This window comes from Muscardinus avellanarius (genome assembly GCF_963383645.1).
Source record: "Muscardinus avellanarius genome assembly, chromosome: 20".
NCBI lineage: Eukaryota > Metazoa > Chordata > Mammalia > Rodentia > Gliridae > Muscardinus > Muscardinus avellanarius.
The window spans coordinates 32,087,430-32,103,707 of record NC_137806.1 but is presented as its reverse complement, the minus strand read 5'-3'; the positions used below and the strand labels follow the sequence as shown (position 1 = coordinate 32,103,707).

Sequence of the window (16,278 nt, the reverse complement as noted above, 5' to 3'; positions counted from 1 at the left end):
GTCTTTGTATAGAATATTCTAAGGAGGAGAGGCTTCAGAGTCAATAAGAAATACCTTTTGCTTTTGTTTTAAGGAGTCCATGTATAAGAATGATAACGTCCTTCTAGAAGATAAATATGGCCCAATGAACTCCAATGTCACTTCTGCGTTCTAACTTGTCTTCCTTAATTAGGCACGCTTATTGCCCTTATCAACCACTTCTTCCATCCAGTTATCCATTGGGTTCTTCTCAGATTTCTCATTCTCTGTTCTGTTTTACGTATTAAAAAGGAACATCTACATTATTTATGTATTTTGAAGACGCTTTATTTTAACCTAAGTACACATAATATATAGTTTATAGAAATTTCATTCTAATCATTATAAGGCTTTATTAAATTTTAAAAGCCATATGTACTCTGTAATACTTGGAAATCACAAGATAAAATTCTTCTGATCACACTGTTGGGAGAATGTTGGCGGTTACTTTTAAAACCATTTCAGTTTTTTCTACTCTTAAAATGCCTTTTACACAATTGAGGTCTTACTACATAACTAAATTTGTACCTTGATCTTTAAATATTAATGTAACATGAACACTTACATGTTATTCACATTTTTTTGCCAGCATAATTTTATGGTCCAATATCTGGAAGTATAATCTAATGAAGAACTCCTTTTCCAAAGGAGTTCCCATATTGTATAATTTTCTTGTGCCAGAGGCTAAACATAGCCTTAGTACTAAGATCCAACAAGCGCATACAGACTGTAAATCCCAGTCATGGATAGTTAATGTAATAATCTGATTTTTATTTTATTTATTTTTTGGTGGTACTGGGGTTCCTGTAAACCCTTCTACCTCCAGGCTACACTCCAAGACCTATTTTATATTTTTTATTTGGAAACAGGGTCTCTTAAACCAGCAAGGTTGGCTTTGAACCTGAGTAATCCTCCTGTCTCCACCTCCCAAGTGCGGGAGCCACCACTCCTGGCAATAATCTGATTTTAAATGTCAGAGCCAGGTGTGGTAGCACACGCTTGTGATCCCAGCATCTGAGAGGCTGAGACAGGAGGATCGCGGTTCATTTGTTGACAGCCTCAGATACTTAGGCCTTTTGCAACTCAGACCCTGTTTCAAATAGAAGAAAAAAACAGGAATGGGGGTGTAGCTTGAAGGTAGAATGCCCCTGGGTTCCACCTCCAGTTTCATACACAAAGAAGGTTAAGTACTGGAAGAGAAGAATCATGAAAGTATAGGTGTGGTTTTAATGATTTGCTAGTGTTGTGTGTTACATCACGTAAACAGATAATCTTCTTATTATAAACTAAACATTGCTGATTATTTCCCCAGTGATAAAGTATATCAACATCACACTCATAGCCAATTATGAGACCTTAAAGCTATTCTTGATAAAAATTAAAACCAACAAATAAAAGAATGTGCTCTCTGCTATTGCTATCCAACATTGCCCTGAAAGTCTTGGCCTGACACGGCGAAACGATAAAGTTCTAGTTCAGCAGAGTGGCTAGATACAAGACAAATAGAGAAAAGCAGTTTGTTGGTATAAAGCAATTAGATTCTCACGAAAAGAATTTCAGGGGCAATGACATCACATGGAATGCCTGAAATGACTGGTGAAATGATGTTTTAAGAAAACTGCTCTCTGGGAGATGAGAGCTGGGGTTGGTGTTTGGATAATGGATTCAGTCTCATTCTGCCATAAGCTGGGCAGCCGCGGGTGCCTTGTTTGAGTCCCTTGAAGCCTGTAATTGTGTCTGATAATTTTATAATTCCTTCAATAAATATTACTTAGCTAGACTCCTTTCTATATACTGGATATGGTGAAAAAGGCCAAGTCCTTGCCTTCATGAAACTTAACATCTAGAAGGATTGTCCTTACCTCAATGTAGCTTGGAAGACTAAAAGAATGTCTCTCGATAATCCAATGCCTAGTACTACAGTATTATTGAAAAGTGCTACAAGTGACTTTAATTGGTATCACTTTATATTTTTGCTTGGGAAATTTGTTTCATGAAGTACTTTTTCTCGAATAAAGATAGAGGTTTATATCTTAAACCTGTAAATCTCAGAGACCCCTGTGGGCCGCATACTCTAACACAGGCTAAATATAGGTTTGAGCACCCACGAAGCCTCTTTTCTATAACCTTTAGGCACCAGCACTTTGTAGCTAGGAGGCTGAAGCCGAGTCTCCAGGGCAAACTGATTCCACATCCCTTGGCACGGACGTTCCCCTGGAGTGCCAGCATATCTGCTTCCGAGTAGCTCATCGCCAGCTGCCTCACAGTTACGGACACCCATCTAGCTGGATGGGCCCTATTCCCTTAAAAGGAACTTTATAGCCTTCACATTAATTGTCCAGAGCTTCTGGCAGAGCCTGGACTTGCTCAGTCCTCAGAATTATCTCTGGGTACTCTCCCAGGCTCTTGGTTTTACTGGCAGTGTGCTTCCTGCGGATGGTGGTATATTTTGAGCTTGGCTCTTTGTGTCCTCATCCTTAAAACACTTAACAAGGTGTTTGAAGTTGGGCTAGGGGTGGGGAAATAGGTTTGAAAAACGATGCTAAACTGTATGTCTAAGAATATGCGGGCAGGACAACCCAAGGATGGACTGCGGAGTGATAAGGAGATGTTGGTTTTTCCAGAAGAAGCCGCATGTGCTAATACACAGGATGCTACTTGGTTGCAGGAGTTGGCAAGTTCTGTACCAAGATCAGTCCTGAGTGGCTTTCAAAGAGCCAGCATTTTCTAAATGAAAGCAGAACTGGCAGATAAAAGTGGTTAGTTTTCAACTTTTGGTCCGGGAGAGATTTCTGTCAGATAAGGTTGTGCTTTTGCCGATGGCCATGAATAACACATGAGAAGAGCGTGGTGCAGACACATCACAGCTACTTGTCTTCTTGGACTGACAGAGCAATTTTCTGTAGTCATTTAGTCACTGAAGAGAGACCACATTTCCCTTAGAAGATGGCTTCTAATGCGGGCTGTATGCGTGCCGTGCTACCTCAGATGTTTAAAAGCCTTGCCTTTGAGCAGATGGAAGCATCATTTTTTTTTTCAAAAAGCCAATCAGCAGAGATAGGCAGCTATGAAGTCACTTGTCATAGTAAGACTCACGACTCTCCCTGTGTAGTGACGGCTCCCGATTGTGTGTTTCTAGTATCTCTGCTGCCTGTCCACCTCCCGGTCTTCCACGGATAAGCTGGCGTTTGATGTTGGCCTGCAAGAGGACACGACAGGTGAGTGTCTAGCGCTAGGATGAAGCTGACTTCAGAGGAGAGCGGAGCCGGGATTGGCCTGGGAAATTGGATGAGACAATGCAGATACCTTAGATGGATGCTCTTGAGGGTAGAGTCAGGGAAAAAATGTTTTTCTACATAATGTTTATGGTAGAAGGAGGAAATATATTTGTTGTTGGTTATTCACATGTAATTATTTGAATATTCAAACTAGATTTCAAACCCTATTCTCATAGGTTAGCAAAAAAAAAGACATGGTGCTGTGCGACTTGCTGAGATGTGAAATATGGTACTGTGTACTTATTCGTTTATGCAACATTACTGCACATCTCTTAAAAAGTAGCTTAAGTCGAGCATGGTGGCATATGCTTGTAATCCCAGCATTTGGGAGGCTGAGACAGGATCACAGTTCAGGGACAGCCTCAGCTACTTAGGGAGGCCCTTTGCAAGTCAGACCCTGTTTCAAAATAAAGAATAAAAAAATAGGGCTGGGGGTAGCGTGGAGGTAAAATGTCCCTGAGTCCCATCTCCAGTATTGGAAAAAAGTAGCTTAAGTAAAGCTGGGTGTGGTGGTACATGCCCGTAATCCCAGTACTTGGGAGACTGAGACAGGAGGATGGCAGGTCGAAGGACAACCTCAGCAAGTAATACGACGTTCAATGACCTAGTGAGAACTTGTTGCAAAATAAAAACAAGTCTGGGGGTGTAACTAGATCTCGAGTATAAAAAAAAATAGCTGAGGCATAAAAATGTAAATGCATGCAATGTAATTGAATATCAATATTCAAGTAAAAAATAGAAAATAGTCTCCATGTCTCTGCTCATGGGGCATTATGTTACATATCTAAAACAACATGCATTTTTTTTTTTCCGGGTCTGGGGATGGAACCCAGGGATATTCTACCTCTGAGCTGTACCCTCAGCCCTATTTTTTTTTTCATTTATTTTGAAACAGGGTCTCACTGAGTTGCAGAGGACCTCACTAAGTAGCTGAGGCTGTCCACAAACCTGCCATCCTCCTGTCTAAGCCTCTCAGAATTGTATTTCTGAAATACAAATAAAACATTTTTCCTTGGGGAGAATCAAAATGGGAACACAAACTTTGTCTTTTTGTTCTAAGTTCTTGAGGGCTTCGTTTACTTTATAACCCCGTGTACAACTTGACTGCTTAATGTTTTACCATGAACATAAGTGACTTTTAAAGTTGAAAATAGATAAAAATCCAAGTAGAAGATGAGAAGGAATTAGTCTGACATTTATTAAGTTGCTCCTTTCAAGGGGGAGGGATCAAGCTATCTCCTTACCCTGGCCCTTTCAAGAAATACTTCGTGGTAGGGCTGGGGCTCAGTGGTAGAGCGCTTGCCCAAGGTCTGCAGGGCTCTGGGTTCCACACCCAGCAGAGCAAAACCAAAACAAAATGACAAAAAACATGCGGTGTGCTATTTCAGGGAAGGGCAACGCTGATGAGTTATAGACTGTATATTTCAACAAGCTACAAGAGCAAATGTTTCCACCAACAACAAATAATGCTTGGGAAGGTAGATCTCTTCAGCATGATTTGAACATTATATATTTTATGTATGTATCAAAACATCACATGGTACCCCATTAATAGGTAGAATTTTTATATTTTAACTACAGCCAAAAATAGAATTGCTTTCCTTAATTCTTTAAATCTTCATAAACAAGTGGCTAAAAGTAAAGATGTTTATGAATCCACTTTGTAATGGACCAACACACTTCCTGTGTAAGAGAAACTTCTAGGTATCAAAAAGATAAATGTATAGTTTCTATTTTGATTTCATTTCTACAGGCTCATTTATTCTTTTTGGTATTTTTTTTACTTAATGTATTTTAGCACACTATTAAATGAAAAAGAAAGTCTTAAGTTTGCTTTTTAAAAGTATGAGGCAACCGGGCATGGTGTCATATGCCTGTAATCTCAGTACTTGGAAGCTGAGACAGGAGGATCACAGGTTTGAGGCCAGATTCTGCAATTTGTAAAGACCCTGTTTCAAAATTTTAAAAATGGGGATAGTGTGTATGTAGGTCAAATTAGAACACCCCTGGATTCAATCGCCAGTAAAAAACTGGTAAGATTTAGATGGCAAAATTTTCCATCTTTTTTTCCATTGGCACCCCCCCCCCCAAAGTGCTGGAGATTTTCAAAATAAAATTAGAATGCAGCTCCTGTCATATTGCAAAACCCAACATCCTCTTGAAAAAGTGACAGCAAACTAGATGCTTTAACAGAAATCAACGTGGGCAGGTTAGATCCTTTGGAAAGATACTTAGAGGTACAGCTGGATCAAAGCCACCTGGTTGCATAAGGATTGAAATCAGACAGTGATTGGTAGATTTGGTCTTTGGATGGTTTATATAAGTGTGTGTGTGTGTGTGTGTGTGTGTGTGTGTGTGTGTGTGTGTGTGTGTGTGTGTGTGGTGGGTGTTGAGGATAGAACCCAAGGCTTGTAATATGTGCTAGATACGTTACCATCGAGATACATCCACCGCCCCTAAAAAAATCTTTTTAAAGAGTTCTTTGTGTGTTTGTGGAGCAGGTTGAGACCGATCTTTGCCAATTCCTAGGAGAAGCAGCTTTGCATCCGAGTATGTCTTATGATAACCTAATCTGGCTAAACTATCTAGATTTCCGTGGCTTCAGATTAATTTGCATGAAATGTCACCTTTCTCAAAGTCATGTGGATGGAGCCACTGGTGAAGAAAATGGATTGTAGTTAAGACTATTCTGTCCCTCTTGCTGTCGCCTTGCAGGCGAGGCCTGCTGGTGGACGATACATCCCGCCTCCAAGCAGCGGTCAGAAGGAGAAAAAGTCCGGGTTGGAGATGACCTCATCTTGGTGAGCGTGTCCTCTGAGAGGTACTTGGTAAGTACCAGGAGATCAGGACCATGGGCTTGCCTCTGTGATGGATGACAGGCCAGGGAGTTGGTCTAGGAGACGGGCATGCAGCGGGAGGAGGAAACACTTCCATCCATCGACATTCTGGGCATATGTGAGAATACCAGTGTCGATCTCGACACCCCAGGGGGACCGGAGAGGGAGCGTCGGGAAGCCCACCCAGTACTTGTGCTTGTATGACACCATCACTGTGAAACTACCCGGTGATGTGAGATTCCAAGGAGCCAATAAAAGTGCAGAAAGGAAATGAATGACCAGCAGAGGGAATGATCTCTGGAAGGTTTATACAGGAATTCGGAAAGTGGCTTGTCTAGAAACCCACATCTCTACGGGAGCTGTTAATGACTTGGGGAGAGCAGGCCATTGTGGCGTGACTAGAGTTGTGGCTCCCTGGGTCCCCGTAGGCAGGCTTCCCTTGTGATCACGACGGGCGTGGTTGGGATCCTCTGACTCCTTCATCTTGGATTCTTTCTTGAACAGAAGGTAAGTGCCATCTTGGCAGGACTCCAGGTTCCCAGGTCTTCGGGGTATGAAGGCTGCTTGAATGAATGTGATGACCTATTTTGATATTAATGAGGATAATGTGATGAGCACTTGGCGTGGTAAACAGAAGACATAGAACAGTTTGTCTATTATTGACATTGCATTATTTCAAAAGATCGGGGCCAGAAATGGGAGAATGAAGAAGTTTAATAATTGAATATTTTTTTTTTGTACCAGGGATTGAACCTGGGTACGTTCTACCTCTGTTCTACACACTCAGTACTATTTTATTTTTTATATTAAAACAGGATCTTGCCGTGTTTCTGGGGGTCTTGCTCTGTTGCTGAGGCTCACCTCGAACCTGTGATCCTCCTGTCTCAGCCTCCCAAGTATTGAGATGACAGGGAAGCACAGCCAGCTTGGCTCATCAAATACATACTCTTTTTTTTCTGGTGAGGACACTATTTTTAACTTGTTTAATAAGAGACAGTTTTGCCAAAGAATGATTCTATACAGAAATTCCCAGAAAATTAAAACTCATAGAAGAAAAAATTATTTCGGTGCAGAATAGTCTCTTTTAAGGTCATAACAGAAATTAAGCATAAAATGGAGCATTTTAAGCTCTACGTGACTATGCATATAAATATCCCAGTTGTCAGTGTCTGAAGATTGAGACTTCAGAAATGGAGCAGTTGCATTAATCACTACAGAAAATTCATTTCTAGTTACCATACATAAAAATGTTACTTGTGTAAAACTAACCGAGGCTGGTATCCCTTTGTTGGTTTTTTTTATTTTTATATTTTTGCAGAACATCTCAAAATTTAATCCTACATAGAAGATGGTTAAGTATAACCCTTTAGAAAATTTATATTTATTAAAAACATAAAAGTCCAATTGCAGGAATAAGATAAACATCAGATTATTCAAAGTCCTACAGGTTTAGGGAGGGTCTATAGGCAGCAATATGCTACTTTAACAGCTTTAGTCATAATGTTTTTGCATAAATCTGTGTATTAATTATTAAGAAATAAACCCAAATAGAAATAAGTGTTGAACTTTAGCACGATAAAAACAAAACTAGCATTCTGTCATCTTGCACAGCCATTTTAATATAAATTAACATTTATTTTGTCAAAATAGTTTTCACTGTATATATTTAAAAAATATAGGGCTAGGGGTGTTCTTCAATAATTGTGTGAGGCTGAATTCAATTCCCAGGACTGCCAACAAACGAAATCTCTCATAAAAACCCTGAGATATACTTTATAAATAAACAATGTAAGAACACGCGCTCTTAAATTTTTGGTGAAGGTATTCGTTCTGCTGTACAAGAACTCAAACTATTAATAAAAGAAGTTATAAGAAATCCTTTGAAAGAGTAGAAAATAAAAACACTTTAGTAGTTGATGATAGTTTCTACTTTCTCTCCCATACATGTAATTGATATATTATCTAAATACTTATTATAGCCAAGTCTATCTCAGAAATTTAGGACATTAATTTTTCTCCTTTTTGATAATTAATGAAAAATAACACTGAGAATAAGACACGAGAGACAGTAATATCCACCTTGACAGCAGAATTTACAAACAGCATTTTGTTTCTTGAAGCACGCCTTTCAAAAGACATCTTCAAGAAAAGTTAAGTGCTGAGCTAAATAGGAGGCTGCCTTATCATGATCTTCACATGTCATTAAACCTTAATCTCCTATCATGTTCCAAAGAATTTTGTGTGCATTCAAAGGAGTTGGGTTGTTTTTCCAGAATTGGTTCTCTCCTAAAGGTCAAAACCGACGGCGCCAGCCCTGGCGAAGCTCCGTGGACCGCCATTGGTGATTTTTTGGTGATTTGTAAAAGTGTGTTTTTGGCGAGTCCTAGTGGCGCTGTACTCTCAGACAGGTTACCCTGGCCCTCCTGCTGGATTGATGAGATCAGGCATCACTAGAAAATGGCGTTGGAAGCCTGATTTTTTTTTTTTTAATGGTACCAGGGATTGCACTCGGGCACTTTGCCTCTGAGCTATACCCCCATCCCTATTATATATTTTACATTGAAACAGGAGCTCAGTGGGTGGCTGAGAGTCTCAAAACGTTGCTGAGGCTGTCTTCAAACCTGAGATCCTCCCGTCTCAGCCTCCCAAGTATTGGGAGTACAGGCATGTGCCACCATGCCTGGCTCTGCTTTACTTTATAAGCATGGGGGTAGGGAGGCTTGAGGATATTGGCAGCTTCAGATTACCAACAACTTAAGTTCCAGTTTTCTCATTTCTAGGGAACAAGATAAAGACAGGAAAAAGGCGTAGTGGCACCTCGTGTACCTGACGGGAGCCATTATGCGGAGCATCTACTCTTACATAGCCAGGAGAAAGCCTGGAGCATTTCTCTTCTCACTGATGTAGTTGAAGACAGTCGCCATGTAGGTCTCTGGGATGATGCTGTGTGCCGCTGTAGAATAAGCTTTACTTAAGCCCTGACGTATTCTGTGCTGTGTTGCAATGGGTGATGTGTATTGATCAGGAGATGTACATGAGCTTTCTGAACCTTGGTTTTAAGGAAAAATAACTGAATTTTACTCTTGTAAGCCTCTTAACTCTTACATAGTATGTTGTTTTTGACCTGGGTGATCTATGCCTATGGAAAAAGGTTAAAGCATATAAACACACACACACACGTCACCAACAAATTTAGATTTATATATATTATAAATACATAAATACATGTTTCTGATACTGAGGATTGTACTTAGGGGTGTTTTATCTCAAGCTATACTCCTGGCCCTGTTTTATTTGTTTCTTAATGGTCTCACTAGCTGGCTGAAAGTCTTGCTAATTTGCTGAGGATGATCTTGGATCTGTGATCTTCCTGTCTAAACCTGATAAGTAATGGATAACAGGTAATGTACCACCATGCCAGGTTGAAATGATGCATATTTAATCGGAAGCAGAGGACACTGGGAAAGAAAGACAGGGAAATAGGAGATCTTAAAGATCTATAAAGAGACGGTTCATGTTCTGAGAAGATGCTTATGTGGTTAAAAATAAAACATAGCCCAGCATGGTTGGCACACTTCTGTAATTCCAGTACTTAAGAGGCCGAGACAAGAGGAGGTTAAGTTTGAGGCCAGCCTCTGCAATGGAGACCCTGAGCAACTTTGCTTGAACCTGTTTCAAAATTTAAAAGGGGGTGGGTGTTGAGAGGATATCTTGGAGGTAGAATGTCCTCTGGTTTGAAACTCGAGGACCAAACACTAAAAAATTTAAAAAATACAAAAATTTGTCTGAAAACATAATAGTTAAAACAATAAATGAGCTGTTTGTGCGTTGACTGATATTTCTTCCCCATCACTATCAGTTATGGCTAAGCTATGGTTGAACCATCAAACTGCATTTGGAACTCTCCAATAAAGGCTTAAAACTGCCAGAATGCTAAATTGATTTAAGGAGCTGATTTTCACCCCAAACTCTGGGGATGCTTCATGGGCAAAAGAGGGCACTGTGGCCAAGGTCCCTCCCCATCTGCTTATAACATGGGCACTGATGATGTTTCCAGGCAATAAAGAGCCTTAGCTTTAAAGCCATGGTTGTGAACCACTCACCCCAAGGATGTCTTCTCTTGATTTTCATTGTTGTATGTCTTAATATGACAAGATATCTTAATCCTCTTTTCAAGAAGAGCTGAAAGAAAACTTATCTCTCTTGGGAATTTTGCCTTCTTTGAAAGGTGGTTTTAGTGAAAGAGCTCAAGTGTAAGAGAAATAGATAATCTAAAGGAGAAGAAACAGGGCAAGTGGGTATTACTATGGCTCAGTTTAAAACTGAAAAAAAGCTGTACAATATAATTTTTACATGTGTTAGATGTGAAGTCCCTGGTAATGCCCACAGTTTCCATCTCTGTTGGTTGTTTGCATGGGAATGTTGATTTCCTCTTGGCTTTGTCTTGTCCAGGCCACCTGTATAGACAGACGAAATTTTGTGTTTCACAAAAATATTGCCAAAAAATTGTTTGAATTGAAAGAGCAATGAAAAATGCCCCTGTAAGCTAAACATTTGGCTTTAGGGAAAGCTATTTTCGGGCCCATAAAAATTTCTTTTTCTCCTCTCCTGCCCGCATTGGAATTCTGGATACAGAAGCACAAACATGGGTGAACTGAATAATAAACTGGTGAATAGCCTCAAGTCACATAAAAGTAATGATAAAAGACAATGATCATAAATATTTTTCAAATGATTTATTATATCAGCCAGTTGAATTTTGAAGAGTAATGGGGAATGAGCCCAGTCTTGGGCATTACAGATGTGAGCTTTCATCAAGCTACACCCCCTAGCTACACCCTAATTCAATTTTGATTAATTTACCCTGAGCCTTTTTTAAAAAAAAAATCACAGAATATTACATTTAGAAAGAGTATCTATTTCTCTGCCCCTCATTTGTTTTTTTTTTTTTTTTTTCAGAGAAAGAAGCCTGAGGGGTAATGTGACTTGTTTACATGGGTTTCTTGTCCCTGGACAATAATTCATTCAGAATGCTGGATTCTGAAGGCCAAAGTGCCCGGCTTTAAGATAAATAAAGGAAAGAGCCATTGCACCAGAAAAAAGTTGCGTTTAGATTTTCCTAAAAACGGGGGGCCGTGGCTGCCTTTGGCAGTCTGATAAAGCTCTTCCACCTCTTGTCACGCTAATGTCTTAAAAGGTATAAAATGAATAGGACCACAAAGGAAGCAAATGAAATGACACGCAGTTCTGCTGATTTTAGGTTAAGAACGCCCAGAAAAGGATTTACGTCTCTACTACTTCGCAGCTTTTATTCGACTTCTGTATCAGGTCTTTCCCCCCGAAACAAAGTTTGTGGACTGGCATTCTTGGTTGATTCAACCCTTATTCCTTCTAAATTTGAATCTACATTTTCTTCTGACATGACCCTCGTATGATTTCTATGTATGGTGTGCATGTGTGTGGTACTGGGGATTGAACCCAGGGACATCCTAGCTCTGAGCTACACCCCCAACTTTAATTCTTTTGTGTGTGTGTTCAGAAGCAGGTCTTGCTAGGTTGCTGAGTCTCCCTAAGTTGCTAAAATCGAGCCTGCGATCCTCCCAAGTACTGGGGTTACAGGTGTGCGCCACCACTGCCCGGCGGCTCCTGTGCATTTTAAAGCTAAAGTTGAGACGAGGGTGTAGGGGGCGTCCAGGCCTGCATGCTGCTGGCCGCGCTCCTGTGTACCTTCTGGAGTAGTTGAAGTTTTCAGCCCAATGCTGTTTTCGCTTTTAACCTCTGCTGACACCTATTTTTGCTTTAAGGACATCTCTTAGTTCGGTAATTGACCCTGTTGATGCGTTCTGCGTATTGAAGGCCACGGGCCAACTTGGTGCTCTCCGCCTCAAAGTTCACTTTGCTGTTTAAGCAGCAGAATTAAACGGAAGCATCCAGAGCCGTTAGGCCCAGAAAATACTTTCCTTGGGAAGAATAGACATTACTTAAGCAACTTCATATTGTTGCAGGGGATAAGTTGGGGGGGGGGTGGTGTGTGGTGTGAAATAACCCCCCCCACCACCAGACACACAGAGACAAACAGAAAAACCGTGGATTCTTGTCCTAAGCTAAGAATAAGTATTCATCGCTTGGACAGCTGCTGCAGATTTAAAGAAGTTTATTAGAAGGTAGAAATATAGAGGTAGTTACAGCCCTGTGCCGGAGCAGGCACAGGGGGGCAATTAGAATGAAAATGCCAAAGACCTCCAGTTTACTGAGTTTTTATCCTCTCTAAGTCCGAGGAAGGTCCTTTGATCTGTAGATATGCTAGCCCTATCTCTAGTGTGAAATTGTTTCTCCGGCATCTGGGATTTCTTCAGATTTCCCTTAGGCCATTTGTTTCTCTTTCAGAAATGTAAAGGAGCCTCTCAGGCTTTCTTTCCTTCCCTTTAGAAATGTAAATTACAAGTCCCTCCTTTCTGCTAGCCCTGGCCTTCTTAGTATAAAGGATATATTTTTAAAATTGGAACTCTTTTCCCAATACTTATACCTTAATACATTTCAAACCCTCTTCCCAATACCAGTACAATATGACTGCAGTGTGACCTTAAGGACATAGTTGGGACCTTTGCAGGCTGAGATCGGCCTATTTTTAATTTTTCTCTCATGGGTTTGATTAGTCTGTAGGATCAGAGATGACTTGGAAATTGCACCTTGCAGTTCCTCCACCCCCTCGTTGTTCTTCCAAAGCAGAGGCTCCTCACTGCCTAAAATAAAAGGCGCTTGAGCGGGTCCCAGCCCTGCCTGCGGGCCTGGCGCTCGGTCTTCCTCCACCGGTGCGCCCAGTGTTTAGGGAGGAGACACTGGTGTACCTTATGTTCCTGTACCTAAGCTGCTTCGCAGTCTTTTTGTCAAACTTTCCTTTTATTCTCTTAAACCTCCCGGGGTCCTGTCTTAGTGCCAGTGAGATAAAAAGCTTCTGATATATTAAAAATGAAAACTCCAGCCAGGTGTGGTGCAATATCAGTACTTGGGAGGCTGAAGATGAGAGGACTGTAGATTGGAGGCCAGCCTCAGCAACTTAGCCAAGACCATGCCTCCAAAAAAAAAAAAAAAAAAAAAAAGCTGGAAGTGTAGCTTGGAGGCAGAACACCCTGCATTTAATCTCCATTCCTACAAGCCTAAAAATAAGAAACCCCGAAGCATGGCTTACAAAAGTTCTTAAATATTTACACTTTAACATCATTATGATACATCTCCAAGTCCAGTGTATGCATGACCTTATATGAAGCCACTGTCTAGAAGGCAGGAGGCCCCGGCCAAGCGGTCCTCTTTGCTGGCTCTCCGTGGACACAGCACCATCTGTCCCTCGAGACCCGGCGCCATGTCCTCTGCTCCAACCATGTTAGCAGGCGGAGGTGCTTTTACAACTCCTGTGGTCTGATTGCAGTTTGCACACTTACGTACCAAGAGCATAACATCTTTAGGTACTTGGACTGCGCTACTAGATTACAAGCACCCTCGGGGTGGAGAATGTATTAATATTTAGCACAGTGCTGTGCTCGTAGTTTATTGAATGAACCTATGATGAACTAGCAGTTATTTCCTAGAATGCTGTATGAATTTGGAACTTGTTCTCAAAACCAAAGTACTAGTATTAATACTTTGAATTGTTTTCTGATGGTTTAGTACAAGCTATATCTCATATATATGCCTTTATACATAGACGTGCTCTTTTCATTAACTCAGTGATTTGGGACTATTGATGAAGTAAGAATGTATTTATTGAATAGCGCCGTGGACAGCTAGGGATGCCGTTGTGAACCTCAGCACAAACACGAGGAAGAAAGTAAGACGTTCACATAATGACCCTGCAGGATAATTGCAGGGCAAGAAGATAGATGGTGCCTGTTTGGGGAAGCGGATAGGATGTGATTTTTTGTAAATGGTAAAAGAATGCTAACATATTAGACAAATTGCATCAATAAAGGAATCTCAGCTGGGATTATGCATAAGAATGATAAAAATGAAGAGGTTGGTTGCACAAAATCAAGTCCCCCAGTCAAGGCTAAGGACAGGAATAAGGGCACAGTTGTTTAATCTGATATCTCACCTGGTCAACCTTTACACTGACTGTCGAGGAAAATTTCTAATGGGGTAATGGGGGGGGGTGTAAGTTACGGTGCCCAGTTTTTCCTTTAGTATTTTAGAGAACACAAGACCTGTTCTTGCTGCGGACTTGCACATTGTATACTTGGGTCAAAGAGACCCTTTATGTATTGACAGGTCCATGGAGGACATCCTGGGGTAGGGAGCTTTAAGCTCTAATGATTTTTATCTCCGCAGGAGGGTCAGGTTCCTGGGAAATTTCTGGTGCTGGGAGTATTGCGAAACATTACAGGTGGATGGGTAATGTTTACTGAGAAGTCTTCAAGCAAAAGTGGTTTTAAGTATTTTGAAATGCTAATGGCAGCCAGTTTGTGGCTAGCAAGGCATTTTAGCCATACTCAAGATTTTTTGTCTTGATCAACATTTGGTAACTCATATCTTACGGCTCTCAGAGACAAACATTCTTTTAATGTTTCTATTTTTTATTTGTCCAGTGTAATTACATCATACTGAGATTCAGACTGCATTTCTATCAAGGAAAATCAAATTTAAGTTTTCGGAGGAAATTTTCATAATCCTAATTTTAGGTTGCTCTTGGGAAATAGCGCCATCTCATGGCCGTTACAGCAAATTGCGGATAACAGTTCCCAAAGGTCTCCATAAATGTGAAAGTTGGTTCAGATTTCCACCACTTGCTTGTCAATGTAAATGTAGAGAAGGTAATTGTAACTTCTGATTTGAAGTTTATATTTTGTCTATCCACATGCCTTAAGAGAAAAATCTTTTTACAGAAAAATTTGTGCATTTTCTGACTACTGGTTAAAGTCAGTAAATTGTAGAATAAAGCTGAAAAATTCCTGAAAATTCGTTCCCTTTTCTACTAGCCTGAGTTTTATGGGGCCGTGGCTGAGTGGCTGTTGTCTAGACGTGGCTCGGTCTGCAGAGTTAGGGTCTGAATGCCGGGCGCTGATACCCAGGTCTCACCCCTGGTGCCTCCTCTCACCTTTTGTTGCAGCACTTGTCCTACGGCAACGGCAGCCTGCACGTGGACGCTGCCTTCCAGCAGACCCTCTGGAGCGTGGCCCCCATCAGCTCAGGAAGTGAGGCAGCCCAAGGTAAAACCCCTTCCCGTCTTGCAGGGGCTCCTCGTCCACACAGTTGATGGTCATCTTCAGAATTTTGTTAATGAGCTGATTGTTGAGATCATTGTGTCTGAGCATTGCCCTGCAGGAGTATGACATTTAAGAACCTTGTTTGTGCTGCTATCTAAAAGGGAAGCTCGTCTTCAGCTTTTCTTTCTGTATTTTTCTGCCACTTTAGCTTATTTGTGGGGCTTGTGAGCTGGTTCTTCAGGGCTGTTTTCTCGGTCTTTGGCCTCAGGGTAGCACTTACTGAAGCTAAAGTCGACATTTCTCATTTTGAAGGCTGGCTCGCGATGTTTATGCAATAGGGCTTCTTGGGGCGGAATCTCCATTTGTCTGTTCTCCCTTAGGTAAGATCTAATCTGATCGGGTACAGGCGTGTGTTTAATAGAGGGTCTAAGTAGTCAAGAATTCTAGCAGGAATATTGCCAACTGTGTAGTCAAAGGGTTCAGCTGACTCGTCACCTTTGTGACCTTGGCCAGTCACGTAAGCCTGGCTCCACTTGTGTATTTCTGTCTCTGAAAGTAGAAGGGAGGTTGAACCAGACAAGCGCCTATCATATTGGTATATGACTGTGGCAGTCGAAATGTGAATGACTTTCTAATTCTTCCAGGGTACTTGATTGGTGGCGATGTCCTCAGGTTGCTGCACGGGCACATGGACGAATGTCTCACTGTCCCTTCAGGGGAACACGGCGAGGAACAGAGGAGGTTGGTACCAAAGCCGGACACCCGCACTGGTGTTGATCTAAATGCTGCCTTTTTTCTTTGACACAACTTGTTCAAACTAAGAATAAGTCTGTTTAGCCATTAGCATAACATAACCTGGATAATTGTTTTGATGGAACCACTGCCTTTTAAAAATATGCTTTGATAACATTTTTCCAAACTAAAAATGTCTCCATTTTGGCCATTAGC

At 41.1% G+C, this 16,278-nt stretch overlaps 1 protein-coding gene across 1 annotated transcript in view; it reads left to right on the top strand.

Moving 5' to 3' along the window:
* Positions 1–16,278, top strand: part of RYR2 (ryanodine receptor 2) — a gene marked incomplete at both ends in the record, with an annotated part of 554,680 nt that overhangs the window by 248,732 nt on the left and 289,670 nt on the right. Inside the window, 4 exons of the mRNA XM_080717126.1 lie at positions 3,158–3,236; positions 6,012–6,124; positions 15,234–15,333; positions 15,975–16,071. Of these exons, the coding sequence (XP_080573252.1) occupies positions 3,158–3,236; positions 6,012–6,124; positions 15,234–15,333; positions 15,975–16,071 (389 nt within the window). The remainder of the gene's footprint in view (positions 1–3,157; positions 3,237–6,011; positions 6,125–15,233; positions 15,334–15,974; positions 16,072–16,278) is intronic.